This window comes from Blennius ocellaris, assembly GCF_963422515.1.
Source record: "Blennius ocellaris genome assembly, chromosome: 5".
Lineage (NCBI taxonomy): Eukaryota > Metazoa > Chordata > Actinopteri > Blenniiformes > Blenniidae > Blennius > Blennius ocellaris.
Window position 1 is genome coordinate 28815200 of NC_137654.1, and position 25993 is coordinate 28841192.

The window sequence follows — 25993 nt, forward strand, 5'->3', positions numbered from 1 at the left end:
CACACACACACACACACACACACACACACACACACACACACACACACACACACACACACACACACACACGCCTCACATCTGATCGCCAGGTAAATAAATAGATAATAATGTCAACACTGATCGGTCTTAACAGACACGTACAAGTTGCCGTGAGCTCAGCGGCAGAAAGTGATGCCGGCAGAAGCAGGAGAGGAGGATCAACGCCTCGTCGCTCTCTGGATGTTGATCTGTTGACGATCTGTAGACGATCTGTAGACGATCTGTAGACGATGGGCCCTAATTTCAAACAGACCCTGAACAAGGCGAGGACTCGCAGGCCGATACCTCCCCCATGTGGCCGAGGCTGGACTGCACCACGAAGCCCTTAAAGAAACAACCACTACGTCCACATGCAGGTTTACGTCAGTGCTCTCTGCAGGAAAACTCTTAATAATTTAACATCCGTCTTCATGCCACGTGACGTCATGTCAGCAGGAAGCGACTGAAGCAGGTTTAGAAACTATTAAACACCGAAATTGAATATAAAAGAACTGAAACGAAAGAGATTGAAAGGCCAAGGAAACGCACACATTTTGCACATGAATCCTCACATGGCCCAAAAAAAGGAAGCGGTTGTGAAACATCTCCTTTACACGTTTCCGCCCCCTGGTGGTGAAACACCGGGAACGACGAGGTTAAAAAAGGAGTCATACCCTCTGATCTGAAAGCCCTCCCAGATGTTCCTCTGGTGGGCGTTGTTCACTCGGAAACTGGGGAAAACTGAGAAAATGAGAGTGATCGACGGGAGTTCTGGTTTACTCCTCGGCCCCGTGACTTGTGACCTTTGACCTCCTGTGCATGTTGAAACTGCGACTCGTCATCTGCGGCCGTGCCTCGTGAAGTACAGTCGAGACTGAGTCACCCGGTTTTGGCCCGAACTTGACCCACTCGCTGTAACTCACTCTGGGGTCACACTAAAAAAAAAAGAAAATGGTGTCAAAATGCTGAGGAGTTGTTTTTAGGTTTGTACAGGAGGTCGGCAACAGAATTGACTTATTTTTATTACCATTATCTTAACCAGGAATGTTTAACTTTATTTAGCCTCCTTTTTATGGTGTTTTTTTTTTATTATTAAATTAGTAATTTTTAAAAATGTATTACAATTAATTTAATTGTTTTTACGTATTTCATAATCTTAATCACTCAAGGTGAGGGTTTGTTTTCATGTATTTATTTGTAACACTTGACTTGTTCTGGGCCATATGTTTATAATAATAATAATAATACTAATAATAACAATAATAATAATAATACTAATAATAACAATAATAATAATAATAATAATGATGATAATAATAATAATAACAATAATAATAATATGATAATAATAATAATAACAACAACAATAATAATAATAATAATAATAATAATAATAATAAAAATAATAATAATAATAATAATAATAATAATAATAATGATAATAATAATGATAATAAACAAAGGACATTTTTGGTCCATTTAAGTCAAACAAACTACATAAACAACCAATATTGAATTTGTTTAAGGAGAGGCGTCACAGGTTGTTATCGTCGTACCAGGGCATTACCGTACAGAGGCTAAACATTCACAAACACACAGTTTGGGTTGTTCGACTGGCGGTGAAGCTTTCGGGAAGCTGGATCGCCGTTAGGAGCGCCGCGGCCGCTGCCAGCAGCAGATATCGTATCACCAGCCCTGCTTGAAACTTACTGGAAGTTACTCCGCTGAGGTGACTCAACCCTACCCCCGCCTACAGCTCGTTTTCTGCGGAACTGAACTCAAACCCCCGCCTCTCTCTCTCTCTCTCTCTCTCTCTCTGTCTCCCCCCCCCCCTCTCTCTCTCTCTCTCTCTCTCTCTCTCTCTCTCTCTCTCTCTCTCTCTCTCTCTCTCAAATCTGCCTTCTCTCAGGAGGAGCCGCGCGTCACGGACACTTTACGCACAGTTCACTTTCCGTTCCATCCGATTTGCTTCAGACGCCGGGCGAGCGACACTTCGCCGGGACTCATTACATCATTATATATAAATTTATATCGTGTTTTGTTCAGCAGCGTTGGAACGGGCTCATGTACGGACCTGAACGCGCTGACAGGAAATAAACGCGCCACGCGCAACAGGGAAGTGAGGTCTGCGTGACTCGAGCCGCTGCTCCCGTCTCTTCCAAGTTCACTTTGCTCGACGGGACAAACTCCTGCAGCTTCGAGACGTCGCGCAAGGACCGTGTCCGCGCGATCGTGTCCGCGCAGTGACCCGCGGGATGGCTGGACGGACGAGCAAGTGCTGAGGAGGAAGAGGAGGAAGAAGAGGAGGCGCACGGAGCGCAGCGTCCCCGCATCTTTTGATCTCTGTCGTCGAGCAAAAGGTAGAACTCAGTAGAACTCAGAGGTTGTTTTGTTATTGTTTTTGGGTGTGTGTGTGTGTGTGTGTGCGCGCCGTTGTGTTTTGTTTTCCGGTGGTTTCACGAGGCCTCGTCCAGTTGTGCGGTTGTTGCGTAATGGCTGATGTTTGGTTCAGTTAGAGGATGTTGCCGTCAACCTGTCACCACATATCGTCTTCTGGTGCTTCATACTTCAGCTTCCATAAAACAACAACAAACAATAAAAGCTGCGCGTTGCCTATATATATTGATATACGGACTCCCTGTTGACTTTTTGGTTTGTGTATGAGAGACTTTTTGTTGTTTATACTTATGCGTGCCGACTTTTCGCAGCTTGAGGTGAATCTGGGAGCTGACATTTCTTTTTCTTTTTTTTTCTTCCAATTTTCCAGGTGGCGCCGTTGAGTGTTTTTTCCAGTCACATGTTTGATTTCTCCAAATTATCAAATTTTTTCGACTCGCAAAAAGTTATGTCTGTTCAGGATGACCTCACAGACGCGTTTTCCCACAATGAAAAAAAAATACGAGAGTTAATATTAATTATCTTTACAACTTCAAAAGGGTCATTTGGGTTCTTTTAGTGTTTGGACCCCTGTCAGTTTTGTTCTAAACCTGTATTTATTATTCGCCTCAGCAGCTTCACGAGCCATATCAGATTTGTGTTGGTATCTAACATGATGTAAGAGCGCGCGATCCTTGCCCACTATGAGCAACGGGCTTATTCAACATATATTTAAAGTGTTTGACTATTTAAGTCCTGCTGAGATGAAAGATTCTCTCATGTCAGCGTTGACTTCATAAAGGAAAACGAAAAAAAAAATCCGAGAAATTCTCCTCAAAGCCTTGCTGTCAGTGTGACTCAGTAAAAAAAAAACCCGCGATGCAATGATGCAACAACTTCATCAGTTTATTTTGTACATTTAATTTAGTGCTACATTTACTGCACTCGTGTACTTTATGTTGAGATTGCAGTCATTTTGGGGGGCGAATTTCTTGGTTTTGTGAAAATACACAAACCCCCCCCCCAAAAAAAAAAAACAACTTTAAAGTTTAAATTTGCAGGTTATTATGGCACTCTTGTCCCGGCCCCACCCACTCAGGATGGCGCTGGACTTCATGTGGCCCCTGAACTAAAAACTACAGTTGCATTAAAGCTGCACAATTAGCAGGTTGCCGATCGGTGTGAAAATCGCTTTTTTAACTCGGTTTCAGTATTTTTTTTTAAAGTAAGTTCCTGTGTGTGTGTGTGTGTGTGTGTGGTGGGGGGGGGGGGGGGGGGGGTGTTGCGTCTGCTACTTGTAGAAAATTTGATTTAAATAAATAAAATCAATGTTTTCTTTGAAGTTTTTCCAATGTGCTCGGCGGTTTTGCAGGATTGGAGCCTCTGGACGTTCCAGTGTTTCCTGGCGGATGGTCGCCATGAGGAAAACGCTCACCCCCCCCCCCAACGTGTCTTGGATATAGTATAGACTTTTACAATGACATTTTCCTCACCAAGGTCTTTGGTTTGACTCTTAGTCATGGTGTGTTTTTCCCAAGTTTACCCATCATTCTTCATTTGACGATAAAAAAAAAAAAAAGACGTTTCCTTCCTGTCAGTTTAATGTCAGTCAAAGATGGTTTAAATTAAACTGAGAGGCTCTTGGCTGCTTGTTTGGGAGTCTGGCCTGATGTGACATCTGGGCTCCAGCTGTGAGAACAGTTGTTTGTTTTTTTTCCTTCAAGAAAACTTATGTGACAGTGTTCAATGTTAATGGTGTTTTAAGGCCTCGCCTGTCAAAAGCAACCAGCAGAGGATGAAGAAAGTCATGTGAAAGTGGAGAAAACCCCACATGAACGTGTGAAATGTTTGGTTTAAATCACTTTCTAGGATCAGTCTTGACAGGTAGAGTCCGTCACGGTGAGCAGCCGCCTGCTGATTGATTTACTACACGCCCTCAATATTTTAAAACGTGGGCTGGATGAATCCTCCGCCGTTGGCGTGGTCCGGTTCCTTGCCGCTCCACGTTGCTGTTGGTTCTGACCTGGATCCAGATCTCACAGCGGGACCCCGTTCCTCCTTCGACGACTCGTCTGCCTGACGTTCGGTCTGAGTCCGCAGAAACCGGCTGTAAACACCGAAGACTTTAAATAACTGAGTGCGTTAGAGCCATTTCCTTTGTGTTTGTGGAGGGAATTCCGGAAGGCTTGTAAATCCTGAATCATTATCCAAGAGGGATGAATTTGGCAGACGGCGTTTCTTGTTATTACTTTTTTTTTTTCTAAATCTAATTTGACTTCTACCTCCTTGGTCTGTGTTGTGTTTGTAGTCCTGCTCCACCATGGCCCAGTGGTTCCACATGACCCGGATCCTCCAGTGTCTGTCCAATGAGACCGTCTGCAGCCTCTACCACCCCAACGCCTTCCCCATCGAGATGAGACATTACATGGCCGCCTGGATCGAGGGCCAGCCGTGGTACGACACCAACAGCCCGCCGCGCACTCTTACCTCGTGTCGCGCGCGTGTTCCCGCGCGGACGGCAGCCGAACCGCGCCACCGCGATAAGTAAACACCGTGACGCCGTGGCTGAGATTTCTCCAAATGTGGTTCTCGCAGGGAGGACTTTGCCGTGGACAAGCTGGAGCAGGAGGGTCAGGCCAGGGCTCTGCTGGATCAGGCCATCAGCACGCTGAGGCTGGTCATCGACCAGAACGACAACGTGGTGGACAAGCTGAAGCTGATCGAGATCAGCAGGAACTTGGTAGGGACAAACAAATAAACAAACAAACAATACAAAAAGCAAAACAAACTGGGACGACGTTTAATGTTGATGTGCAGTGGAGTGAACTGTGGCTTGACGGCGGCTGGAGCTCAAGACTTGATCCTGTTTATTTTAAATATGTAAATAACAATATTGTAATACCAACTTGAAGTCAGATTACGTGCGGTTGTTTCGTGTGGTTGTGGTTGTTTATGGTTGTTGACGTGCGGTTGTGGTTGTTGACGTGTGGTTGTTTGGTTGTGGTTGTTGACGTGCAGTTGTTGACGTGCGGTTGTTGGCGTGTGGTTGTTGATGTGCGGTTGTGGTTGTTGACGTACATTTGTGGTTGTTTGGTTGTGGTTGTTGACATGCGGCTGTGATTGTTGACATGCGGTTGTTGACGTGTGATTGTTGACGTGCGGTTGTGGTTGTTTGGTTGTGGTTGTTGACGTGCGGTTGTTGACATGCGGTTGTGGTTGTTGACGTGCAGTTGTGTTGTTGACGTGTGGTTGTGGTTGTTTGGGTGTGGTTGTTTCAGTATCTTTGTGTTTACGACTGAGTCGGTTTTCTCAGACGATGCCGAGCAGCTCTAACGATCAAACCAGAGTGAATATGTTTGTTTGTTTGTCTGTTTGTTCTTTCAGTCGTCCGCCAATTTCCAGTTGCATCCGCTGCAGTTTGCAGTGATGATCCGCGACGTCCTCCGGAAGGAGCGGGCCCTCATCAACTCGGTAACGACTCTCCGTCAACAAGTTTCACTCCACAAACATGATTAGATCTCCTTCTGCCACTTCCACACTCAGTATTACCCTCGTGTCTTTGAGACGCCGGGAGAACGTGTGAGAAGCAACCGTCAACAGTTGGTCTCTTGTTGGGACATACATGAAGGATAATAAACAAGGAGATGATGAATTTCATCATTTTAAACCCTAAATTCTGTGAATCAAATGATCCAGAAATGTCTAAATTGGAGCCTAATTACAGTATTTTTAGTGGTGTTTGAGTTTTTATAAAGCTTTAAAAAAAAACGTATTTAATTAAAATAAAAAATAAAAAATTGTATGAATTTCCTTACGGAGCCCCTCTGGTGACATTGGTGAAAAAAATACTATTGCTTAATAACGCGTGGCCACGCGTTATTAAGGCGTGGGAACGAGATAAATAAGATAAATAAGTCGTGGCCACACGTTATTAAGGCGTGGGAACGAGATAAATAAGTTGTGGCCACGCGTTATTAAGGCGTGGGAACGAGATAAATAAGTTGTGGCCACGCGTTATTAAGGCGTGGGAACGAGATAAATAAGTTGTGGCCAACGAGACCATCATTTTCGATCAACACATCCAAGTTTAAGAGTACTTTTCTCCAAATTTATACAGTAATATTCTTTCATATTTCTTGTAGTAACAAAGGAGTATGCCTAGTATTGCGCTGAAGTGAAATTGGGTGTAAACCTATGAAGGATTCCGTTTTATTGCATTTTGAAATCAGACCATCTGTCTTTCTGTCAGCATTGCGGCCGTACGCTGACCTGTGTTTTACCGTAAAGGCGTTTATAAAAGCGCAGTTAAAATTGAGTGCCGGCTCACTTGACTGCAGTTTAATAACGCGTGGCCACGACTTATTTATCTCGTTCCCCACGCCTTAATAACGCGTGGCCACGACTTATTTATCTCGTTCCCACACCTTAATAACGCGTGGCCACGCGTTTTTAAGCAATAATATTTTTTTCACCAATGTCACCAGAGGGGCTCTGTATTTCCTGGCCATTATCTTGTCTGGAATTCATATGAACGTCAATGGGGGCAATGTGTGTGTGTGTGTGTGTGTGTGTGTGTGTGTGTGTGTGTGTGTGTGTGTGTGTGTGTGTGTGTGTGTGTGTGTGTGTGGGGTGTCTCTCAGCGTCTCTCAGCTTATTTTGATTATTACGAAATCAGAAATTTATGAGATTTTCCTATTTGAACTTGAGCGGCAGCCTGACTTTAAGAGACGTTTAAGACTAGCGCCCCCCACACTTCAATGGTGAAGACAGGAACTGCATTCAGGCTGGAAACTTTGTTAAAGTGAAAGAGTGAAGATTCACCCTCGTGCACAAATAAAAATAAATAAAAATAGCCTAATTTTACACACGATCATGACAAAATTGAAAACAAACAAAAAACAAAAAGAAAATGCATAGAAAAAACAGCATTTTACCAATATGTTGTGTATTTACTGTGTGCTAATGTGGCAGGATGTACATGAAAAAAAAAAAACTAACTCCATAAGCAGTTCCATTAACATGAATTAAAATCAATCATTCCAGACGGGCAGAGACACGAACATGCAGGACGTGGACCACCTGGTCCTGAAGGTCCTGGAGGTCCAGAAGATCCGGAAAGAGATGCACCAGCTGCAGGAGGACCTCAACTGGGAGAGGCAGAACTACGAGACTCTGCCAGGTATGCTGACACATGCAGGAAAAAGCTGAGTCATCAAATCACAGTGTGAGCTGCAGCCGGCCCATATCACACCCTGCAACAAACAGCAAAGGTGCTTTTGGTTTGATTTTCATTTCCTTACAGGTTTGCCAGGCCCAAAAACAAATGCACCTTTGTTTCTCCATCTGGCACGCTGCCCCGTTTTCTTTCTTTCGCTTTCTTTTCTTCTCCTTCTTTCACGGTGTTCTGAGGCTCTGTATTAGGGTTGTTGTCTTTTTTTTTTAATTGTTTTAAAAGAAAACGGTTTCCTGTGTCGTGCGACGCAGCGATCAGTCCATGACAGCTGCTTGTGTTGACAGGGTCGTTTCAACAGAACGGACTGGACGCGCCCACCGCGGAACTCCAGAGGCTCCAGAAGCGGATCCAGAAGTTGGAGTTCAACGTGAACACCATGGCCACGGTGAGCCGCTCGCTTCCGCCGCCGGCCCGACATCGCCGGCGCCGGAGCGGGAGTCTTTGATCCAAGCGACACAAGGATCGGGTCTTGTTGGGCTCCCTGGGGTAAAACCTCGTCCATCGCTTCGTTTGTCGACGGTCTTTCTCGCGGGCGGGGTGGCAGGACGTGACGTGGGGCGCAGTGCATTGTGGGTAGCAAACAAACAACCAACGCTAACGGCGGAAAATATCTCACATCGCCAGACACGGAGGAGTGAGGAAGAGGTAGTGAGGAAGACTCATTGATATCTGGTCTGAAGACTCGTTAGCGCTACCCATTAGCCACGAGCTAACTAGCCTAGCCACCACTGGCTAAAACGGCGGGACTTGTGGTTTCGGGTCCGGGCCAATCAATGTTTCTTCTTCACTTCCTCTCTGGTCAGCGTTTATCTTGGGCGACAGCGCCCCCACGCTGGCAGCTGGTGTAGCTGCATGACGTTTTCCACGAGGTTTGATCCGTTCTCAAAAGTGAACGTGAACGCCACTCAAATGAAGGAGTGACCCTCTAATCTTAATCCTCTATTTTTTTTATTGTGTGTGTTCAGCGTTAACCTGACTTTTTAGTTCAGGGGCCACAAACAATCCAATTTCCTCCCGAGTGGATTGCTAAAATAGCGCCGACTCGCACAGCTTCAACCGTAATAAAGCCGCCGCGGTCGTGTGTAAATTGGACTTTGACGTAATTCGAGCTCGAATTCCCACCTCCGGTTTTGCCCGTTTGTTCTCGAGTGACTGAAGGAACCGTCGCTACCCGCGGCGCTCGTCGTCGCGGTGTTTGGTTTCCCTCGCCAAAACAAACACTCGCGTTCTGATTAGTCACTTCAACTCAAACAGCCGGGAATCAGAATGTGCGGGAAAAACACGTTTCGATCGCAAGGAATTCAAAAGCGCGTTTATAAAACGTTTATAAAAGTTTATAAAAGTTTTGTAAAAGTTTATAAACTTTATAAAAGTTTATAAAACGTTTTACTGCGTCTTGTGCTTTAATGGCGGCGAGCTGCGAGGGCCGGAGCTCAAGGAACGCATCGTGGTTCTGGATGCAGCTGCTGAATCGTTCCCACGATTTCTGGAAGTCCTGGAAGTCCTCAGGGTATTTTTAGTTTGTGCCGAGGAGGGAAATATGTCTGACGTGTGTGTGTGTGTGTGTGTGTGTGTGTGTGTGTGTGTGTGTGTTTGGGCCCTGCAGCAGCGTTTCCAGCTGCTGAAGGAGTGTGTGGACTGCCTGGAGCTCTGTCAGACGCGACTCATCAGCCGGCTGCAGGCCTGGAGGTGGGAGCAGCACAAGTCGGCCATCGGCCTTCCCTTCGATGAAAACCTGAACCCGCTGCAGACCTGGTGAGGCCGACGCCCCCGACCCGCCCCGCCCAACTTTTTTTTTTAAAAACCTATTCTCATAAATTTACATGCGATTATCTCGATTTCGTGAAAAAAACCACGTGAAAGCCATCGCTTGTGTTTTATCCTTCACATCACATTTAACGTCAAAATATTTTTTTTATTATTTCAGGATTATACAACAAAACAGTGACCTTAAGTGTCTAATTGAAGGCTTTCAATTAACTAAAAATTCAACACATTTCAGTTCAATTTCACCTCGAGTGGTAAAACAGTGTCTTGATGACTTTTAAATGAAAAACTTCAATGTTTTTCACACAACCAAACAATTACTACAGAAAATAACGTCAATCTCCACGTAAAGCCAATTTTAATGAACCTCAGCTCGGGTCTCAGTTTTGTGTTTTGCTGCTACTTAAGAAATTTTTTTTTTACAATATTGCTCGGTGGCTTGGACAGGTTGGAGGCTGGTTTTGACCCTCGGGTCTCAGTGTTTGACACCCCTGAACAGGAATATTACACACAATGGACTCTTAAAACATCCCAGCTGGTTATCGGCTCATTGTTCCAACAGTTGAAACTCTTTCATGTGTGTGAAATGTCTCAACGGTTTTTGATTTTGAGGTGTTTAACCAATCTAACCGCTGCTCCGCCAGGCCTCCTTATACCTCTTTACTTCTTATATGTAAAGAAAAAGTTCCACAGTTATTACAGCTATTCTAGAGGATCAGGTTGTGAATGGAGTAACTCAGTAATTTGATATTATTTGATCACAAACATGTCAAAGTTTTCTGGCGGCTTTTGTTTCCTCAGGTGTGAGCAGCTGCTCGGCGTGAATGGAAACCTGAGACAGGAGCTGATGCTGGCCGGCGAGCGGATATCCGACCTCCAGGAGCGCCTGGGGCGCCTCCTGCAGACCCTGATTGAAAGGTACGGCCTCGCCTCGCCTCGCCCTCCGAGCTGGAGCTCACCGGCTGAGAGGAACTGAAAGGCGGCGGTGTGTTTCAGCTCCCTGGTGGTGGACAAGCAGCCGCCGCAGGTCATTAAGACCCAGTCCAAGTTCTCCACGACGGTGCGATACCTGCTGGGGGAGAAGGTGGCGCCGGGGAAGCCGGTGGTGCTGCAGGCGCAGATCATTAATGAGCTGCAGGCCAGGAACCTGGCCGGCGTGACCAGGTGAGTCAACGCCGCCGCCACGCCTTCAGGGAGCCGCATGACTGTTCCTGTGAATGAATGAATAAATAAATTATGGAAAATTATGTAAATGCACTTTTAAAAACGTTTATCAACATTTTTGGGGGGAATTATTCATTTCTTTTTCTCAAAACGTATACGAAATAAAGATGCACATAGAAACATGCGTACATACCATTCACTCACATGCTTATGTACATATACTGTATGTAAAAAATCTGTACGGATAAATAAAATCTATATTTTAAGAATATACAACACATATAACTCAACATGTCTGAAAAAGAGGCGGAAGGAATATTTAAACCTACTTCAATGTTCACTAATCAAATTATATCCTAATTATATATATTTTTTATTAAATGATAAAATTATAGAATCATCCTTATGGTATAAATTAGATAAATAAATAATAGAAAATTAAGAAAATGCATTTTTTCTGAGTTCCATTGAAGTAATGTTTTAAAAAATGTTATCAAAATCTTTTTTTTAATCATTTATTCTCCTAAATTATAAAATTGTTCCCGACATGTCCAAACGTATACAAAATAAAGATACATATAGAAACATGCGTACACACCATTCACGCACATGCATATTAAATGATAAAATAACATTATAGAATCGTCCTTCTTATTGAATGGTATGAATAAATAAATGTTCCAGTTTTTCTCGTCTATGAACACATTCATTCATGCAGGTTCTTTTCCGTTGCGGGGAATAATTGCTTTGTTGCCAACAGGGAAAACGTTGCAGAACTGATCAACAACTCTGCGATCTTGGAGCACAACACCACCAGCAAGAGCACCTGTGGCACCTTCAGGAACATGGTGCGCTCCGCCCCCTCCTCCTCCCCCCTCCTCCGCCCCCCCCCCCCCTTAACGAATCCGTCTCTCCTCCATCAGTCCATCAAGAAAATCAAGCGAGCCGACCGGAAGGGGACGGAGTCCGTGACGGAGGAGAAGTTTGCGCTGCTCTTCTCGGCGGAGCTCAACATCACGGGCTGCGACACTCCCTTCAGGATACAGGTTTATTGTTATTGTTGATTGTTTATTGTTCTGGCAGATTTGCATCTGGTATCAACATCCTGTTTCTCCAGCACACACACACACACACACACACACACACTTGCAATACAAAGCCGAGTACCAGAGTCTCATAAAACATTGTGTTGTATTTGCAAAATGCTGGTAAACCGGCGCTGCTGCCTGCGGCTCTGTTGACTCAAGCTTCATTTTACCCTATTAAATGTTTACGTGATGATTTCGTGCTCCTGACGTGTGACCTGCTGCCGTCTCTCAGTTCCCTAAATACAACATTTGAATCAAAGTGGGCCGACGTCTGGTTGGATCTGTCGCCACTTTGCATTGGACTGACAGGCTCACGGTTAAATATCAGACGCGTATTGTCGTTTTTTGCTCACGTATATTTACCAGGATTTAAAATGCTACCGATCTGGCGCACGAATGTGGCAGTGTTGTTGTTTCAGTATAACTGTAAAGCGTTTACGACTAAGCAGTTACTGTACCACTCATTGAGCCAGCATTATTTACAATAATGACATATACATGAAAATATACTTGATCTCGCAAAACTTCTGAACAGTTTTTATCGTTCAAGCCTTAAATAACAGCAAACCTGGACTTGAGTATTTTTTAGTGTTGTTTTTTTTTTTTTTTTTTAATAAAACATGATTAAAGATGTGAAACAAAGAAAAAATACTGGCAACAAAAAAGGCAAATAATATTCAAACTGTCAATTTTTTCTATACAAGCTAAAAGTTTAGTTTCTGAGCACACGTTTTTTTTAGAGTCGTTTTCTCCAATGTCATAAGATACTTACACAATTAGCAAAATGTGTAAATGACTAGTTTAGCCGCTCTACAAGGTTCAGACCTGCTGCGTTCTTCACTCTGAGCTGAAAACAAAGGCTTAACTTGCGCAATTGTTTGCAGATGATCTCCCAGCCGCTGGTCGTCATCGTTCACGGTTGCCAGGACAACAACGCGCTGGCCACCATCATCTGGGACTCTGCGTTTTCTGAACCCGTGAGTCTCTAAATGTCTAAAACCCCCGTTTGTTTCCCCTTTTTCAGCCGCTTTTACATCCGAAGGCAGCGTTTCAGTTCACTTTACTGGTGTCTGTGTGTGTGTGTGTGTGTGTGTGTGTGTGTGTGTGTGTGTGTGTGTGTGTGTGTGTGTGTGTGTGTGTGTGTGTGTGTGTGTGTGTGTGTTAATGAGGAACAGAGACAGACGATGGAGGATTATTTAGAATTATTTCCCTTTATGGTTTCAGCCCGATATGGAACTAAACTCAAAAATGTAATAAATTGTCAATAATGTAAAAACATTTAACAAGAATTTAAACGTGATCTTAATATGTTTAATGCTTCTACAATATTTTGTACTGATGATTGGAGAAATTTATTTTTTTAATGACTCGGGCAACAGCAATCCTACACAAATACCATAAACTGTATTTAGAGATATACGTATAAACAAACAGTCAAACTATTTAAAAGTCGTTCTTTCAGTGTTTTTCAAATCATCATTATCAAACCATAAATCATTGACTCACTTTATGATGTCATGAAATTATTACAATATTGGGGGAAACATATTTTTCCTGCCCCATAACGTAATGTTTATGTAATATAAGTAATATAAGCAATATTTTTACATTTCGGGCTCAGCGTCTTTGTTACATTATTGACCAGATGTTACATTTTGGGTTTTTTTAATTTTAATTCTATTTTAGAGTTTTTATTACATTTTGGTTTATAACAATTCGGGTCGTTGTTACATTTCGGGTTTTAACGTGTTCTTATGGCGTCGTCTTGACTAGACTTTACATGTCGCCACCAGCTCATGTCACTGATCTCATTGAATGTTTAAGTTATTTATTGGTGGTTTTCAGAAACAAACGAGTCAAAGAGGAAACTCCCCCCCTTGTGTTTTTATTGGTTTTTCAGCATCAATCTACATAAAATCCTGTTTTTTTTTATTAGAGTAGCACAATCAATAAAACACGAATTGCAAAAGAAGAGAGTGAACTTCTATAGTTGATAGAAGTTCTCTGAACCCGCAGTGTAATGCACTTTTAAATATATACACACAATGAGATTGAAGACTTCTAATTTACGCCACTCATTGTACATCGTGGGTTGAAAAACTGAAATTTAAATGAAGAGAACTAAACATTGTCTCACAAAGAAAAGAAGAACTGAAATTAAACTGTGAGGAAAAGTAACCAAGATGTCAGAGTTGTCAGTAGAAACAAAACAGAACAAAAAAGCCCTGGAAGAATTTCTGTTGTAATGTTGATCATTTATACGAAAGTGCAACAGAAAATGGCCTCGCTTGATGCATTTTAACCAATTAGCTAAGTGGACATTAGCATCTTGCTCATGAGCGCCGTGGTCTGAGGCGAGTTTCCTGTTTGTCGCTCTGGATGGTGTAATGTGGTCGTTATGAAGGGTTTTTCCTCCGGACAGACGGGCGTCGATATTCAATAGAAGTGTTATTAGTCTATAAGTGCTCGCTTGTCACTTCTCTAAACCATCAGGTTCTTATCTGTTTGTGTGTGTGTAAGTGTGTGTACATTGGGTTTTCCGTGTGTGAGGATCGGGTTTTTTTGTCTTCGAGTGATGAATCATTTTCACCGGGGGTCTGTAATTGCACACCGGACTCTTTTTTTTTTTTTTTTTTTGAATGACTCTTGGCTGAAAAGGGCTTTAAATGTAAAATTTGTAAAGGAAAAAAACGTGAAAATTGCAAGAAAAGACTTTAAAAAAAAACAGCTCAAAGGGTCAAAGGTTAGATATCATGTGGCCCCTGAGCTAAAATGTGCCTTCACAACATATTGTCTGTGTTTTTACTTCAAAATGTGCCTCTGTGGCCAGTCGCCCACTGGATCTCAGTCTGCCCGGCGCTCGCGTTCCGGCCTTTTGGGGCGTCCGAAACGCCTCCGGCCATTTAAAACTCGTTGGTTGCTCCGTCGTCAGGACCGGGTGCCCTTCGTGGTGCCCGAGCGCGTCCCCTGGAGGCTGATGTACAACACGCTCAACAGCAAGTTCACCGCCGAGGTGCAGACGAAGCACAACCTGGACCAGTACAACCAGCACTTCTTGGCCCAGAAGATATTCAACAAGCCGGACTTTGCGGACGACTTCAGCAACATGATGGTTTCCTGGAGTCAGTTTAACAAGGTATGTCTACACCGGTGTGTGTGTGTGTGTGTGTCGGTGTGTGTGCCACGTCGAAGTGAAGCCTCACAGAGGTGTCGGCCCCCACAGGAAGTCCTCCCGGGTCGGACGTTCACCTTCTGGCAGTGGTTTGAAGGCGTGATGGACCTGACCAAGAAGCACCTGCGGAGCTACTGGAGCGAAGGGTGAGCGGCCGCCCTGCTCTATTCACGGCCGGCGCCGTCTCCACGGTCTGACCGACCCCCCCCCCCCCCCCCCCCCCCCGCCGTTGTGACGATTGCTCTCGCCAGGCGGATATTCGGGTTCATTGGGAAGCAGCATCTCAGCCTGATTCTCAAAGATCGACCCAACGGGACCTTCCTGCTTCGCTTCAGCGACTCCGAGATCGGACGCATCACCATCGCTTACGTCTCCGCCACCGAGCGTAAGTTGCATGCGTGACCCTGTCGTCCGCCGCTTGTCGTCGCCCTTCGAATGCTCAAACGTGTAACGGTGCTCCGGGTCGTCGCCGCTGTCGCCTCTCCCTCAGATGGCGGGCAGAGGATCCAGAACATCCAGCCGTTCACAAAGAAAGACCTCGAGATCCGGTGCCTCGGCGATCGCATCCGCGACATCACCGAGATCACCTACCTGTATCCCGACATGCCCAAACACGAAGTCTTCAGGAAGTTCTACTCAGGTGAGGCTCTTTAGGCACGGAGGGCGTCTGTTTATACGCAGGAGAAGAAGAAAATAACATTAAAAAAATCGGTTGTTTGTGTGTTTTTTCTAAAGCAACGCCGCAGATTCTCCCTGCCAGCGACTACCTCCCCGTGTCGCTCCGTCTCTCCATCGCTCCAGTTGGCCTGTGAGCAGAGATTCTGATGTTTTCTTGTTTCACGTCGTCACGATGACGTGTGATTTTTTTTTTTTTTTCTTCACAAAAGGTCGAGTCATAATCCAGGTGTGATTTAAATGTGTGTGAACTTCATTGCAGGGATCCGGTGCCTCCAAACGCCAACATGCTGCATCTGGGTGACGGTTCTCATGGCGGCTTCGCGATGTGAGCTTCACCTTTATTTCTGTCCTTCCTTCATTTTCTCCACTTTCATTTCAGTCTCGTTCAGCCCATCTAAAATAAAGTGATGAAAATGGCTGAAAACCCTACATTTGCACTGGTCCAACCAATTTTTTAAAATTTAATTATGTTTTTAAAGGACCAGCGTTGTGCAAAATTCCCTTTATAATGGGATTTCCAACAGTAGTATGCGCCCCCATAGTCCGTATATGAGGCCCCAGAAGAGAAGAGTGTCTGCTGATTTTCCCTTGATGACATCATGTGGGGAAATGGCCACTCCCTCTGGTAGTGAATACTCACTTTGACCCTCCCACAGGGAGATAAAAAAAAAACTGACTGATAGTCTGAATAAGTTCAGTATTATATGAAAAAAAAAACCTCATCAGTTACCCTTACAGACGCAAAATATTCTAAACTCACCGTCTCCAGGAGCTTCTCCTTTGTGTTCATATTCTGGTTCAAACCAGTATGATTGAAAAGCGGCGTTGCTACGAGCCATAGCTGTAAATCCACCGTGAACAATAGCCCATGGAAACAGGAAGCTCCTCTTTCCCAGGGCTGCCAGATCTGACTCACTGTTTCCCGGCTGTAAATGCAAAGAAAAACCCGCCCACCCTCAATAAAAACCAGCCCACGTCTCAACCGCCGCAGAATCTTAAAGCCATAAAGCGACTCAATACGTAACAACGGACATGTCGTGAGCACGCAACTGGATAAAACAAGGAAAAGACAATTAGGTGGAAACCTGCCCAATCTGGCAGCACAGATATTGGCGTCACTGATCTTGAAGTCGCAGGCCACGCCCCCGCATAGCAGGCCACGCCCCCCACACGCGAGCAGGCCACGCCCCACACACAAGCAGGCACACGTACAGCGACGTTTTAACTTTTCAACAATACAGATTATTTCTCGCTTCAAATGTTTTCAGAACGACACTTCGCTGAGCGGCTTCAGTAATAAAAGACAAAGTTTGCAGCGAGGCTACATGTTAAACATGATTAAAATATGACTTGACTATAAGACTGCCGCTGTTCTTTCGACACCGGTCACAACTTTTACGGTGGGGACGCAAGAAAAATCCCGAACCGTACCGAACCATACCGTACCGTACCGAACCGTACCGACACATTCTGTGCAGAGGAAATGAGGCTGATGTGAAGTCGTTGAACGAACCGGACATTTTGTGACCAGGTTGTCATTGATGGTTTTCGCTTTGCAGTCAGTGATATCCTGCAAAGCTCAGCTTGTTGTTTTAACCTACTTTTTCCCAACTTTGACCTCACTGACGTGGACTTCGGCCATACTTGACGTCCACATGCGTTCACAGGGACACGTCGCAGAGTTCGACCATGACGCCGCTCCATGAGAGTCCTCCCAGCGGCTTCACTGTGTGAGTCTCTACCGATGCCTGACTTTTCACTTCCTGAAATATCTGTGATGGTTAAATCGATTCGTTAGTGTCGTCATGCATATGTCTGAAAATCTAAAAGGCGTTAATCAAGATGTGGGACATTTTAGAATGAAATGACCTTTCAGAAACTTTTTTTTTTTTTTTTTCTGATGTTCATGAAACCTGTGCAGGGAACCTCCCGGCGCCGGCGCCAATATGACATCACTGGAAAACGCTCAGGCTGGCTTCCCGGTGTAAGTTTGCGAGTTCTTTCTGTCATAGTCATGGTTTGTGATCAACGTCAAGGTTTGATAGTGCTTTTTAGTGGTTCGGGTTCTGGGTTACTGGGGACGTGTTTGATCGTCGCGGCGGGGAAGCGGGAGCGACGACCTCGCCACTTCCCAGTGTTGGCAGTTGGCCAAACTCATTAACGTCTTCATGAATGGCAGGAAGTCAAAGGAAACACTGTCGAGAAAAGTAGATTGCTGTGAGAGGGAGTTTTTGTTGATGGAGGAGGAGGGAGGAGGAGGAGGGAGGAGGGAGGAGGGAGGAGGAGGAGGAGGAGGAGGAGGAGGAGGAGGAGGAGGAGGAGGAGGAGGAGGAGGAGGAGGAGGAGGATCCCTACATGACCTCTGTTTTATTTTTCACCTCTTCTGCGTCTTGCAGGCATCAGTTTGACCAGCTATCAGACATCACAGAAGACATCCTGAAAAATGCAAGTCCTGACTACAGTGAACATATGTAGGTTTATATATATATATATATATGTAACATTCATTGTTTGTGTTTGATAATCCTCCAGTGTCTCTGCTAATCGGCTGTGCGTTGTGTTGTCCAGTTCTCCAGCTGACATGACCACGGGCCTGGACCTGGACATCTGGGAAGGTCTGCCGCTGTAGGAAAGGAGGCGTGAGAACCTGGAGGAGCCGAACTCGTTCCGCCTCCCGCCTCCGTTTTCAACATCTGTGTGAATAAAGACTCAGTCGAGACATTATGGATTTCTGTGGGACGAGGTGGAGATCGTCTCAAGGGGTGGGGAAACCCCCCCCCCCCCCCCCCCAAAAAAAAAAACAAGCAGCCGTCTGCGACTCGTCTCCAGTGACCAGACGGCGTTTCTTTTATATCTGATTTGTAGACGTTACATGGTGACGTTTACATTCCTTGTGTCGTTGTTTTCTTTGTTGGTGGCGATCGCCCGACAACATGGACACGAGCAGCTCTCCTATGAGCCTGTGTTTGGTTTGGAGCTTCCTCTGCACTCACGTCTGTTCACTTCACACATTCTGAGGCCCACCAGACCGTCTCTGTGTTTTTGTTTTTTCTGTTTTTTTACACAACCAAGGTGCCGCTTCTTGAAAATGCTCCTCTCTGTCTGGTTTCATTACAAAAACAAACAACGGCACCCACGAGTGGCCCAACAGGAAAACGACCATCATTTTGTAAAACGTTGCCGTGTAAACGCGAAACTTTTCTGAAACGCAAAACAATGACGCATTTTCATGTGTGTGAGGAAAGTACACGCTAACGGCAACGTAACTATGCAGATCCCAGGAATATGATAGTTAATGTCTGTCAATAGATTCCGGTAAAATCACACATACTGGTCAGTTAATGGTATTTTCTGAAATGTCACTCGGACGGTAAATACAGTTTATATTGTGTGAAGTAACGTCACTGTGAACCGGCACCACGTCCTAATGCAGCAGATGAGACTAAAACAGGGACTCTTTTCTGTTTTGTTTTTTTTATTTTTAATATGTTATCTTAAGTCAAGTTTCAGTTGCTTCATCAGTATATTTTAGTGTTTTCTGTGTCTCGTATTTGCATAGATTGCCTGGATTTCTTTAAAAAAAATTAAATAAATTCCATATTTCCATGCCCCAGTGATCACAGAAAGTTGATTTGTGATACAACTGTTCCGGAAAAGTGTTTTTCTTATTTTCTTTTTTAAAGAATGTGTCCTTTTAGTTTAGTTAATTTATGAATTTGGACAACTTTGGGACAATATCACCGAAAAGTTGCGAACGTGCAAATCCGACTTAAGTTTAAAAGAACAAATGTTGATTGAAAGATTCACGGAGGGGTTGCAAAGCCCTCTCGATTGTAACTTTTTTCTTCTTTTTTAAAATGTCTTATAAAATAGGCGAGTCTGTGTTTTATTCACTTATGTCGCAAAACTTCCCAGGTTTAAGCATTATGAAGCGCCAGTAGTTTGAGTGAGGCTAAAAGGTCTAAAGAGTGGAAGTTACCGTCCAGAGAAACGCTCCCGAGTGTCAGAGGAAAGAAACTCAACATTACCGCAAAGAAGCTGTTTTTCACATAGACTGTGTTTATGAGGTTCCTTCAACTTTTGATTTTATTTTATTTTTTTTGTAATGTAATTCTAGTAAAGTGCTTTTGTGTCGCTGGAAAATCTTTCACGATTTGAGGAGAATCTGTTGCATGTTCATATAAATAAAGTAAAATTAGCTTTCTAATAAGCCTGACACCGCATGTAGAATTATGAGTCTAATGTGTGATGAATCCTGCATGTTTGCGTCTGGGGAAACTAAAGCGTCTTTCTTTTTTTTTTTTTATATTCAAACTTTTGAGTTTTTTTTTTTTTTTTCTTCTTCTTCTTGGCATTAGGGCATAGTTTATGATTTGGAACTTGTGAATATGGATTTCTTCTGTATATGTTGTAATCTTATTGAAAAGAAAGGACAAAAAAAGAAAATTGGAAATATTTTTCTATTTTTTTTCCCCCCACATATAAAAAAAATAATAATAATAATAAATCGGCGGCGTTCAGATTGTGACGTCGTGGAGAAAGGCCGTTTTTAGTGTGTGTGTTGTTGTGTGACATCACGGGAAACACTCCCACAATCCATCAGCCAAAAGAGGAGACATTGCATAGCTAGCATATTATATTTCCTAACCATCCAGTTTCAACAAAAGGTTTTTTCCTTTTTTTTTAAAAAAAAGAAAAAAGAAAAACTTTACACTGTACATCACAAAGCTTTTTTTTTTTTTTTTTCTTTTCTTTTTTTTTTTTCCATTAGAAAACAAATCCTAACAGGTCATTAAAAAGTGTAAATTCTACTCAACCACTGCCAGGGAAATCACACCGAAAAGAGGATAGCAGGGAGAGAATGGGCCCCCCCGTCCCCTCCTCTCCATCCCAGCAGCTGTAGACGTCCCCTCACTGGAGCGGATCAAGATGGCGGATCAAGATGGCGGCCTCGTGAACGACGGGAGGAGGTAGGGCGGTGTCAGGATGGCAGAGAGAGGTGAAGGAGGGGGAGAGGGTTCAAAGTTCATTCTCCCTGTGGCGTGACCGTGTGGATAGAAACGTCCTGCCGCCCCCGTACAAACACGCCGAAGCTTCCGGGCCGCTTTCTTTTAAATTTTCCAAAAGTCTCACTTCCCGGGCGAGAAGCCACCACAACCTCGTTGGAGTTCTAACCTCCGGTCGACGAACGCGGACCCTTCGGTCAAAACAAACACGATTCAACTGGAAACACGTTTCTGATGACAGCTTGTCAGGTTTTGGTTTTTGTTGGGTTTTTTTTTAATCCAAACCAGCTATGTTACACCTGTACATGAACCCGGGGGAGGAAAATGCTGCTTTCAAAGGCTCGAGGACAAAAGTCCTCTTCGATGCAACACAAATCCAGACTGAATCACCTGAATGTGGCTCATAAAGCAGAAAGGTGACCGGTTGAGTGAAGCCGTTTCAATAATCGATCAAATGTCAGATTTGCGGAGAAGATTGAGCTCAGAAAGGATTAAATAGTTTCCTGCCTCTTTTATTGAACACAAATATCAATATATGTGTGTGGTTCACTAGATGAAAAACAAAACTCTGAACTGTAATAGAATTTAAGCTACTTTGATTTCGGATATAAAACCGGGGCTCACATGAAACCGGTTGAATGTATTGAACGTTCGCGGTATATAAGTAAGAGCGGAGAAAAGAAAAGGCAGCATCTTTCCCTAAAACAAGCTTGAATTGTAAATAGGAAAAAAAAAAAAAAAACATTTTTTTTAAATGAAATAATACAAATTATTGTTGCGATCAAAAGTGAAAAATAAAAATCATGAATTAAAACTTAAAACAACCACACGAGCGTACACACACACACACACACACACGCACACACACACGCACGCACACACAAGCACGCACATACAGCTAAAAATAAATTTTAATAAATAAAAAGCCAAATAAATACTGGTAAAGTACAATAAATACATGTAATTTACCAAATCTTCATGAAACAAAACAAAACGTAGGGCAAGATCACGCTGGATCAAAAAAAAAAAAAAAAAAGCATGCAGAAGTCCACTGTTCTACTGTAGCTTCACTCCTAGCAGACTACAAAAAAGAAAAACAGAGAGAGGGAGGCAGGGAGAGAGAGAGAGAGAGAGAGAGAGAGAGAGGGAGAGAGAGAGGGAGAGATATTGGCCCCTGTCCTGAGCAGTTACAGCCACCGGGTGAGCCGGGGGTGACGGGCGCCGCCCCCCTCCCCCTCCACACCGCAGGGCAACAGGGTGCTTCCTTCAGTGGCAAGTCTTCTTCTGATCCTCCATCTTGGTTCTGCACGCCGCCGCCGCCGCCGCCGCCGGCCGGACGAGGAAGGAAGGCGTGAAATCAAAAAGAGAGCTGGTTCGGGCTGCGGGTGACGATTTCGGCCGGTCCGGGTTGAGGGTGCAAAGCGAGAAGGTGTTTGGGATTATAATGTGGGGGGGGGGTGGTGGGGGTGCAGAGGGAGATGGAGGTCAGAAGGCCAATTTTCTACTCCAAGCTTATAGGGCCTGTGTCTTCAGCTCGATGGGCTCCCCCCTGGTCTCCTGCTGGCCCTCGGCCTCGGGGGGCCGGGTGCCCTTCAGCGTGGCGAGCCTTTCGGAGAGGCCGCGCATGCGGGGGAAGAGCATGAAGTCATAGAGCAGGGCGCCCAGGGCGCCGCCGATCATCGGTCCCACCCAGTACACCTGCGACAAGAGAAGAGTCCTTGAGTCTGAAAACTTTTCTGGCTTACAATCGTTTGTATTCACAGATTTAAGAGTTCTCACCCAGTGGTTGACAAAATTCCTGATCAGGACAGCCGGGGCGAAGGACCTGGCGGGGTTCATTCCTGCTCCGGTGTAGTACATCTGAGCGGTGGACGGAGGAGTTCAGGGTCAACGTGGACATAACGTACGCGTTAACAAAGTGATCCTGCGCCGGTTCTTACCCCGAGGAGGTGCCCCATGAGCACAGAGAAGCCGATGGCGAGGGCGGCGGAGCCCAGACGGCCGTTGCGCCGCTCATCGGTCACGGCAAAGATGCAGACGACGAGCTGGAGGGTGAGGAAGACCTCCATGGTGGTGGCCATGCCCAGACTTATACCGGGCTGCAGCTGCCGGAGAGAAGACGAGACAGGCGGTCACAAGGCGTGAGCGGGTGATTCCGATGGATTCTCCCTCCAGGCGTGTGGTCTTACCGTGTTCAGAGCCAGGTTTCCCCTCATGTTGGTTGGCGTGACGCCGTAGAGCACGGCGGCTCCGGCCAGCGCTCCCAGGCACTGGGCCATGATGTAGAAGAAGGCGCGGAACAGGGACATCTGGGAGCCGATCAGGTAGGCGAAGGTGACCGCCGGGTTGATGTGCCCGCCGCTGATGTGGCCGATGGACTGGATGAGGGTGGCGGCCGCCAGCCCGAAGCAGAAGGCGACATGCAGGACATTGTGGGGCCCGGTGGTCCAGCGCAGGGCCGCCCCCAGCCCGAAGAACACAAAGAACATGGTGCCGTAGAACTCGGCGAACACCGCTCGCCAGAACGACATGGACCTGAACTCCCACATGATGGAAACCGATCGACCGAGCAACGTCTACACGCTAAACGGAGAGGCTCCTGTGTTTAGGACCCTCCTGGAAGAAAGCGACGCGACAAAGAGACGGAACCTTTCCTATCGGACGAAAACGGCGCTTCCAAAGCTAAAGAATCGCCAACCCTCATAAAACCGTGAACAATCTGCAGCACCGCCTTCCGATTCCTGTCATACAAAGCTCCTGCATGGAGCGATGTGCCAGTCTCTGTGCATCTATACGCCAGCCGCGCTGGTGGTTAGTAGGATAACATGGACAGACAGACGTTAAGCATGTCCTGCAGACATTCAGCCTCTTTACCAGGGCAGGGGGAGCCGGGAGGCCTTTTTATAACGCCGGCCGCCGGCCGCACGGCGCAGGGGGGAGGGGCCGGGCACAATGACAGGCAATCAAAACAAGTCATTTAACCCCCTTGCTCCCGACCGTCACTCTCCCCTTGCTGCCACGTGAAAACACCAGGAGTCTGGAGTTTAAGGAAACCAACTTGTAGATTCAGTTATATGTGGGGGGAAGGTATCTGCAAGATCTCCGTGTTTATTTTATACCTTTTTAATGTTCCTACAGAAGGTATTGTGACGTTTCATGGGTTCACTGCACCTCGGACACCCGTCAGAGGTGATCGGCTCTTACAGGTGCTTTAACGTTTGTCAGAAAACACCAAATCCTGTCTTTTCCAACCTGAACGTAAATAAAAATACTGAAAGCGCTTGTGTTTGGTGAACTGCTGAGACGAGCCGAGGGTCACATTTTCCTCGCTTCATGAAAAAAAAAAAAAGGCCATCTTCAGATTCCCGGAATCGAAGTCCACTGGGCAGACTCGCCGCCCCGGATTGGTACAAATGAACTTGGTGGCAGCAGAAGTGATTAGGCAGAGTTTTGCATTGTGTGTCTGTGGGTGGACGGGTTTGGAGGCTCAGGTCGGATAAAGCGGTGGAAAATCCACGGCTGGAGCCGGGGGGCCGGCCATCGTGCTGACCGTCGCAGCCAGCGGGACGGCCCGAAGTGCCCTCTGAAAGGATTATGCCGAGCTCAGCGCGTTCCCCTTTCAGCCGTGAAAACAAAACGCTGCGGCAGTAACAATTTCTGCTACTTTCTATGATCTGTTTGTTTTAACCGCCACTGTTGAATCTGCGAGTTGCCCTTTTCTTTTTTTTTCTTCCCACGCGGCGGATCGGCTCTATATATAAATGAACGTTCGGTGCAACGCTTCAGGTTGGTTTCGAAGCGGCGTCAGGAGAAAAAAAAAAAACAAGGGTTCAATTGGAGGTTTTTTATTCAATACGACGACCTCTTGTGAAGCTCGCCGAGGAGGCTATCTCAAGCCGTTTACATTTCTTGAACCCGATTATTCCGACACTTTATGGGTTTGTCCACTGGGGCGTCTCTATTGTGGCGGGGATCACGACCTTCTTGTGGCTGCGTAAGCCGCCTATTATGGCTTTAAGCCCACAGTTTTGGAGCGGCTGATGAAAAGGTGCTTGCATTGTGCTTTCCCGTTCAGACTGCTGACACACACTCAACATGCAGCCCCCCCTCCCCCCCTAAAAAAAAATCAAAAAACATCTCACACCACTGGCTGCTGAATCCGAGCTGCACTCAACACCACCACACAGTGGTAGGAAACGAGTACTGCAGGGAGAGACGGTCCAGTTCAGAACAAGAAGCTTTTTCAAACAGAAGAGATATCAGTGATAAGAATGGGGCAGTGCACTGCACTTCCCCTTTTTATATTGATTCCTCGTGTGTGTGTGTGTGTGTGTGTGTGTGTGTGTGTGTGTGTGTGTGTGTGTGTGTGTGTGTGTGTGTGTGTGTGTGTGTGTGTGCACATTTAAAGTACTTCAACCTTTACAATCAGTTTGAGATCAAAAGTTTCGACCCTGGAGTGTTGTAATCTAACAGGTACTTTAGTTATCATAATATATTGCGTTGTTTTTGTGTTTTTTTTTTTTAACATATAAAATACAGCTTCATGTGTTGCAGTCTAAATGTGGTCGTTCATAGTGATACAGTTCATAGCGGAATGTCATTTGGATTTATGACACATTGATTGAAAACAGAAGAGACTTTCCAAAGCGGTTTCATCTGAAACGTGATTAAGGAAAGTTGGATGTGATCCAGGGCGACAACGGACGAAAAGCAGAATACACACTGGAAAACACTTTAGCCCATCAGAGGGCAAACACACTGACTCACTGACTGATATCCTCCAGTGATTTAGAGTCATGGAAGAATAATCTGACCAGAACTCAGGCCTGAGCGTTAATAACTCTCATCTCAGTAGACTTACATTTCACTTCTCCTCACACCCGTCATCCAGAAAACGTTTATGAAAATCCTTATCAGAGTTCCCCTTTTCCTCATCTGTGGAATAAATATCAAAGATTAGCTCCAATTTTTGTTCTTTTTATCGGTTTAATGCAGATTACCAGTGAAATGTGTAATTTACTGTTAGGATCGTCAGCTTTAGTATCTGTGAGGTTCTTTTTTTTTTTTATGGATTTCCAGCGTGAGTTAAGATGGTCAGTGGTCTGGAGTCGGCCAGACTGGCAATAAAAGCCATTAAAAGCTTCAAATTTAAGCTTAATTGTTTGGAGTTTTTTTGTATACGTGAAGAAAATGTATTTATTTGCAAGACAAAAACAAAAAAAAAGTCCATTTTAATTTTACTTTCTGTGAAAAATACACTGAATTGTCCAAAATAACTTCTTCTACGGCTGTGGCATTATGGGTGTTTTTACAAACTCATGGATTCATTTGATACAAAAAAAGAAAAAAAAACTGTTGACACCCCTGCTCTATTGTTCCCCAGAAGCATTTAAATCACAGTAATTTGAAAACTATTGAGTGCAACCTTTATAGAAGCTGCACGCACCGAATTTAAAAAGATTAAAAAATAATAATAAAACTCGAGTTACGT

General features: G+C 45.0%; 2 protein-coding genes across 3 annotated transcripts; one reads left to right on the plus strand and one right to left on the minus strand.

Moving 5' to 3' along the window:
* Window positions 1-1949: 1949 nt before the first annotated feature.
* On the plus strand, window positions 1950-19719 carry stat6 (signal transducer and activator of transcription 6, interleukin-4 induced). 2 transcript variants are annotated; one of them, XM_080497079.1, is made up of 22 exons: window positions 1950-2378; window positions 4703-4848; window positions 4990-5134; window positions 5779-5865; window positions 7438-7573; window positions 7912-8012; window positions 9234-9382; window positions 10196-10312; window positions 10391-10558; window positions 11319-11406; window positions 11482-11604; window positions 12531-12623; window positions 14579-14782; window positions 14870-14964; window positions 15070-15203; window positions 15309-15458; window positions 15554-15626; window positions 15756-15821; window positions 17164-17226; window positions 17418-17480; window positions 17893-17967; window positions 18065-19719. In XM_080497079.1, exons 2-22 carry the CDS (start codon window positions 4715-4717, stop codon window positions 18123-18125), a joined length of 2325 nt encoding a protein of 774 aa, XP_080353205.1. In that variant the 5' UTR covers window positions 1950-2378; window positions 4703-4714; the 3' UTR covers window positions 18126-19719. The 2 variants fall into 2 exon arrangements, with proteins under 2 accessions (XP_080353205.1, XP_080353204.1); XM_080497078.1 differs by lacking the exon at window positions 1950-2378 and adding an exon at window positions 3836-3916.
* A 2295-nt stretch (window positions 19720-22014) lies between these two features.
* Window positions 22015-23051, minus strand: mipa (major intrinsic protein of lens fiber a; the record flags this gene model as incomplete). The annotated part of the gene is made up of 4 exons (XM_080497085.1): window positions 22015-22200; window positions 22282-22362; window positions 22443-22607; window positions 22692-23051. 4 exons carry the CDS (start codon window positions 23049-23051, stop codon window positions 22015-22017), a joined length of 792 nt encoding a protein of 263 aa, XP_080353211.1.
* Window positions 23052-25993: the final 2942 nt, after the last annotated feature.

Excerpts from the sequence above, each read along its gene's own strand:
- stat6 (XM_080497078.1), top strand. Across the intron at positions 14,965-15,069 it reads CGGAGCTACTGGAGCGAAGG|GCGGATATTCGGGTTCATTG; the intron begins GTGAGCGGCCGC and ends TGCTCTCGCCAG. Across the intron at positions 15,627-15,755 it reads TCCATCGCTCCAGTTGGCCT|GGATCCGGTGCCTCCAAACG; the intron begins GTGAGCAGAGAT and ends ACTTCATTGCAG.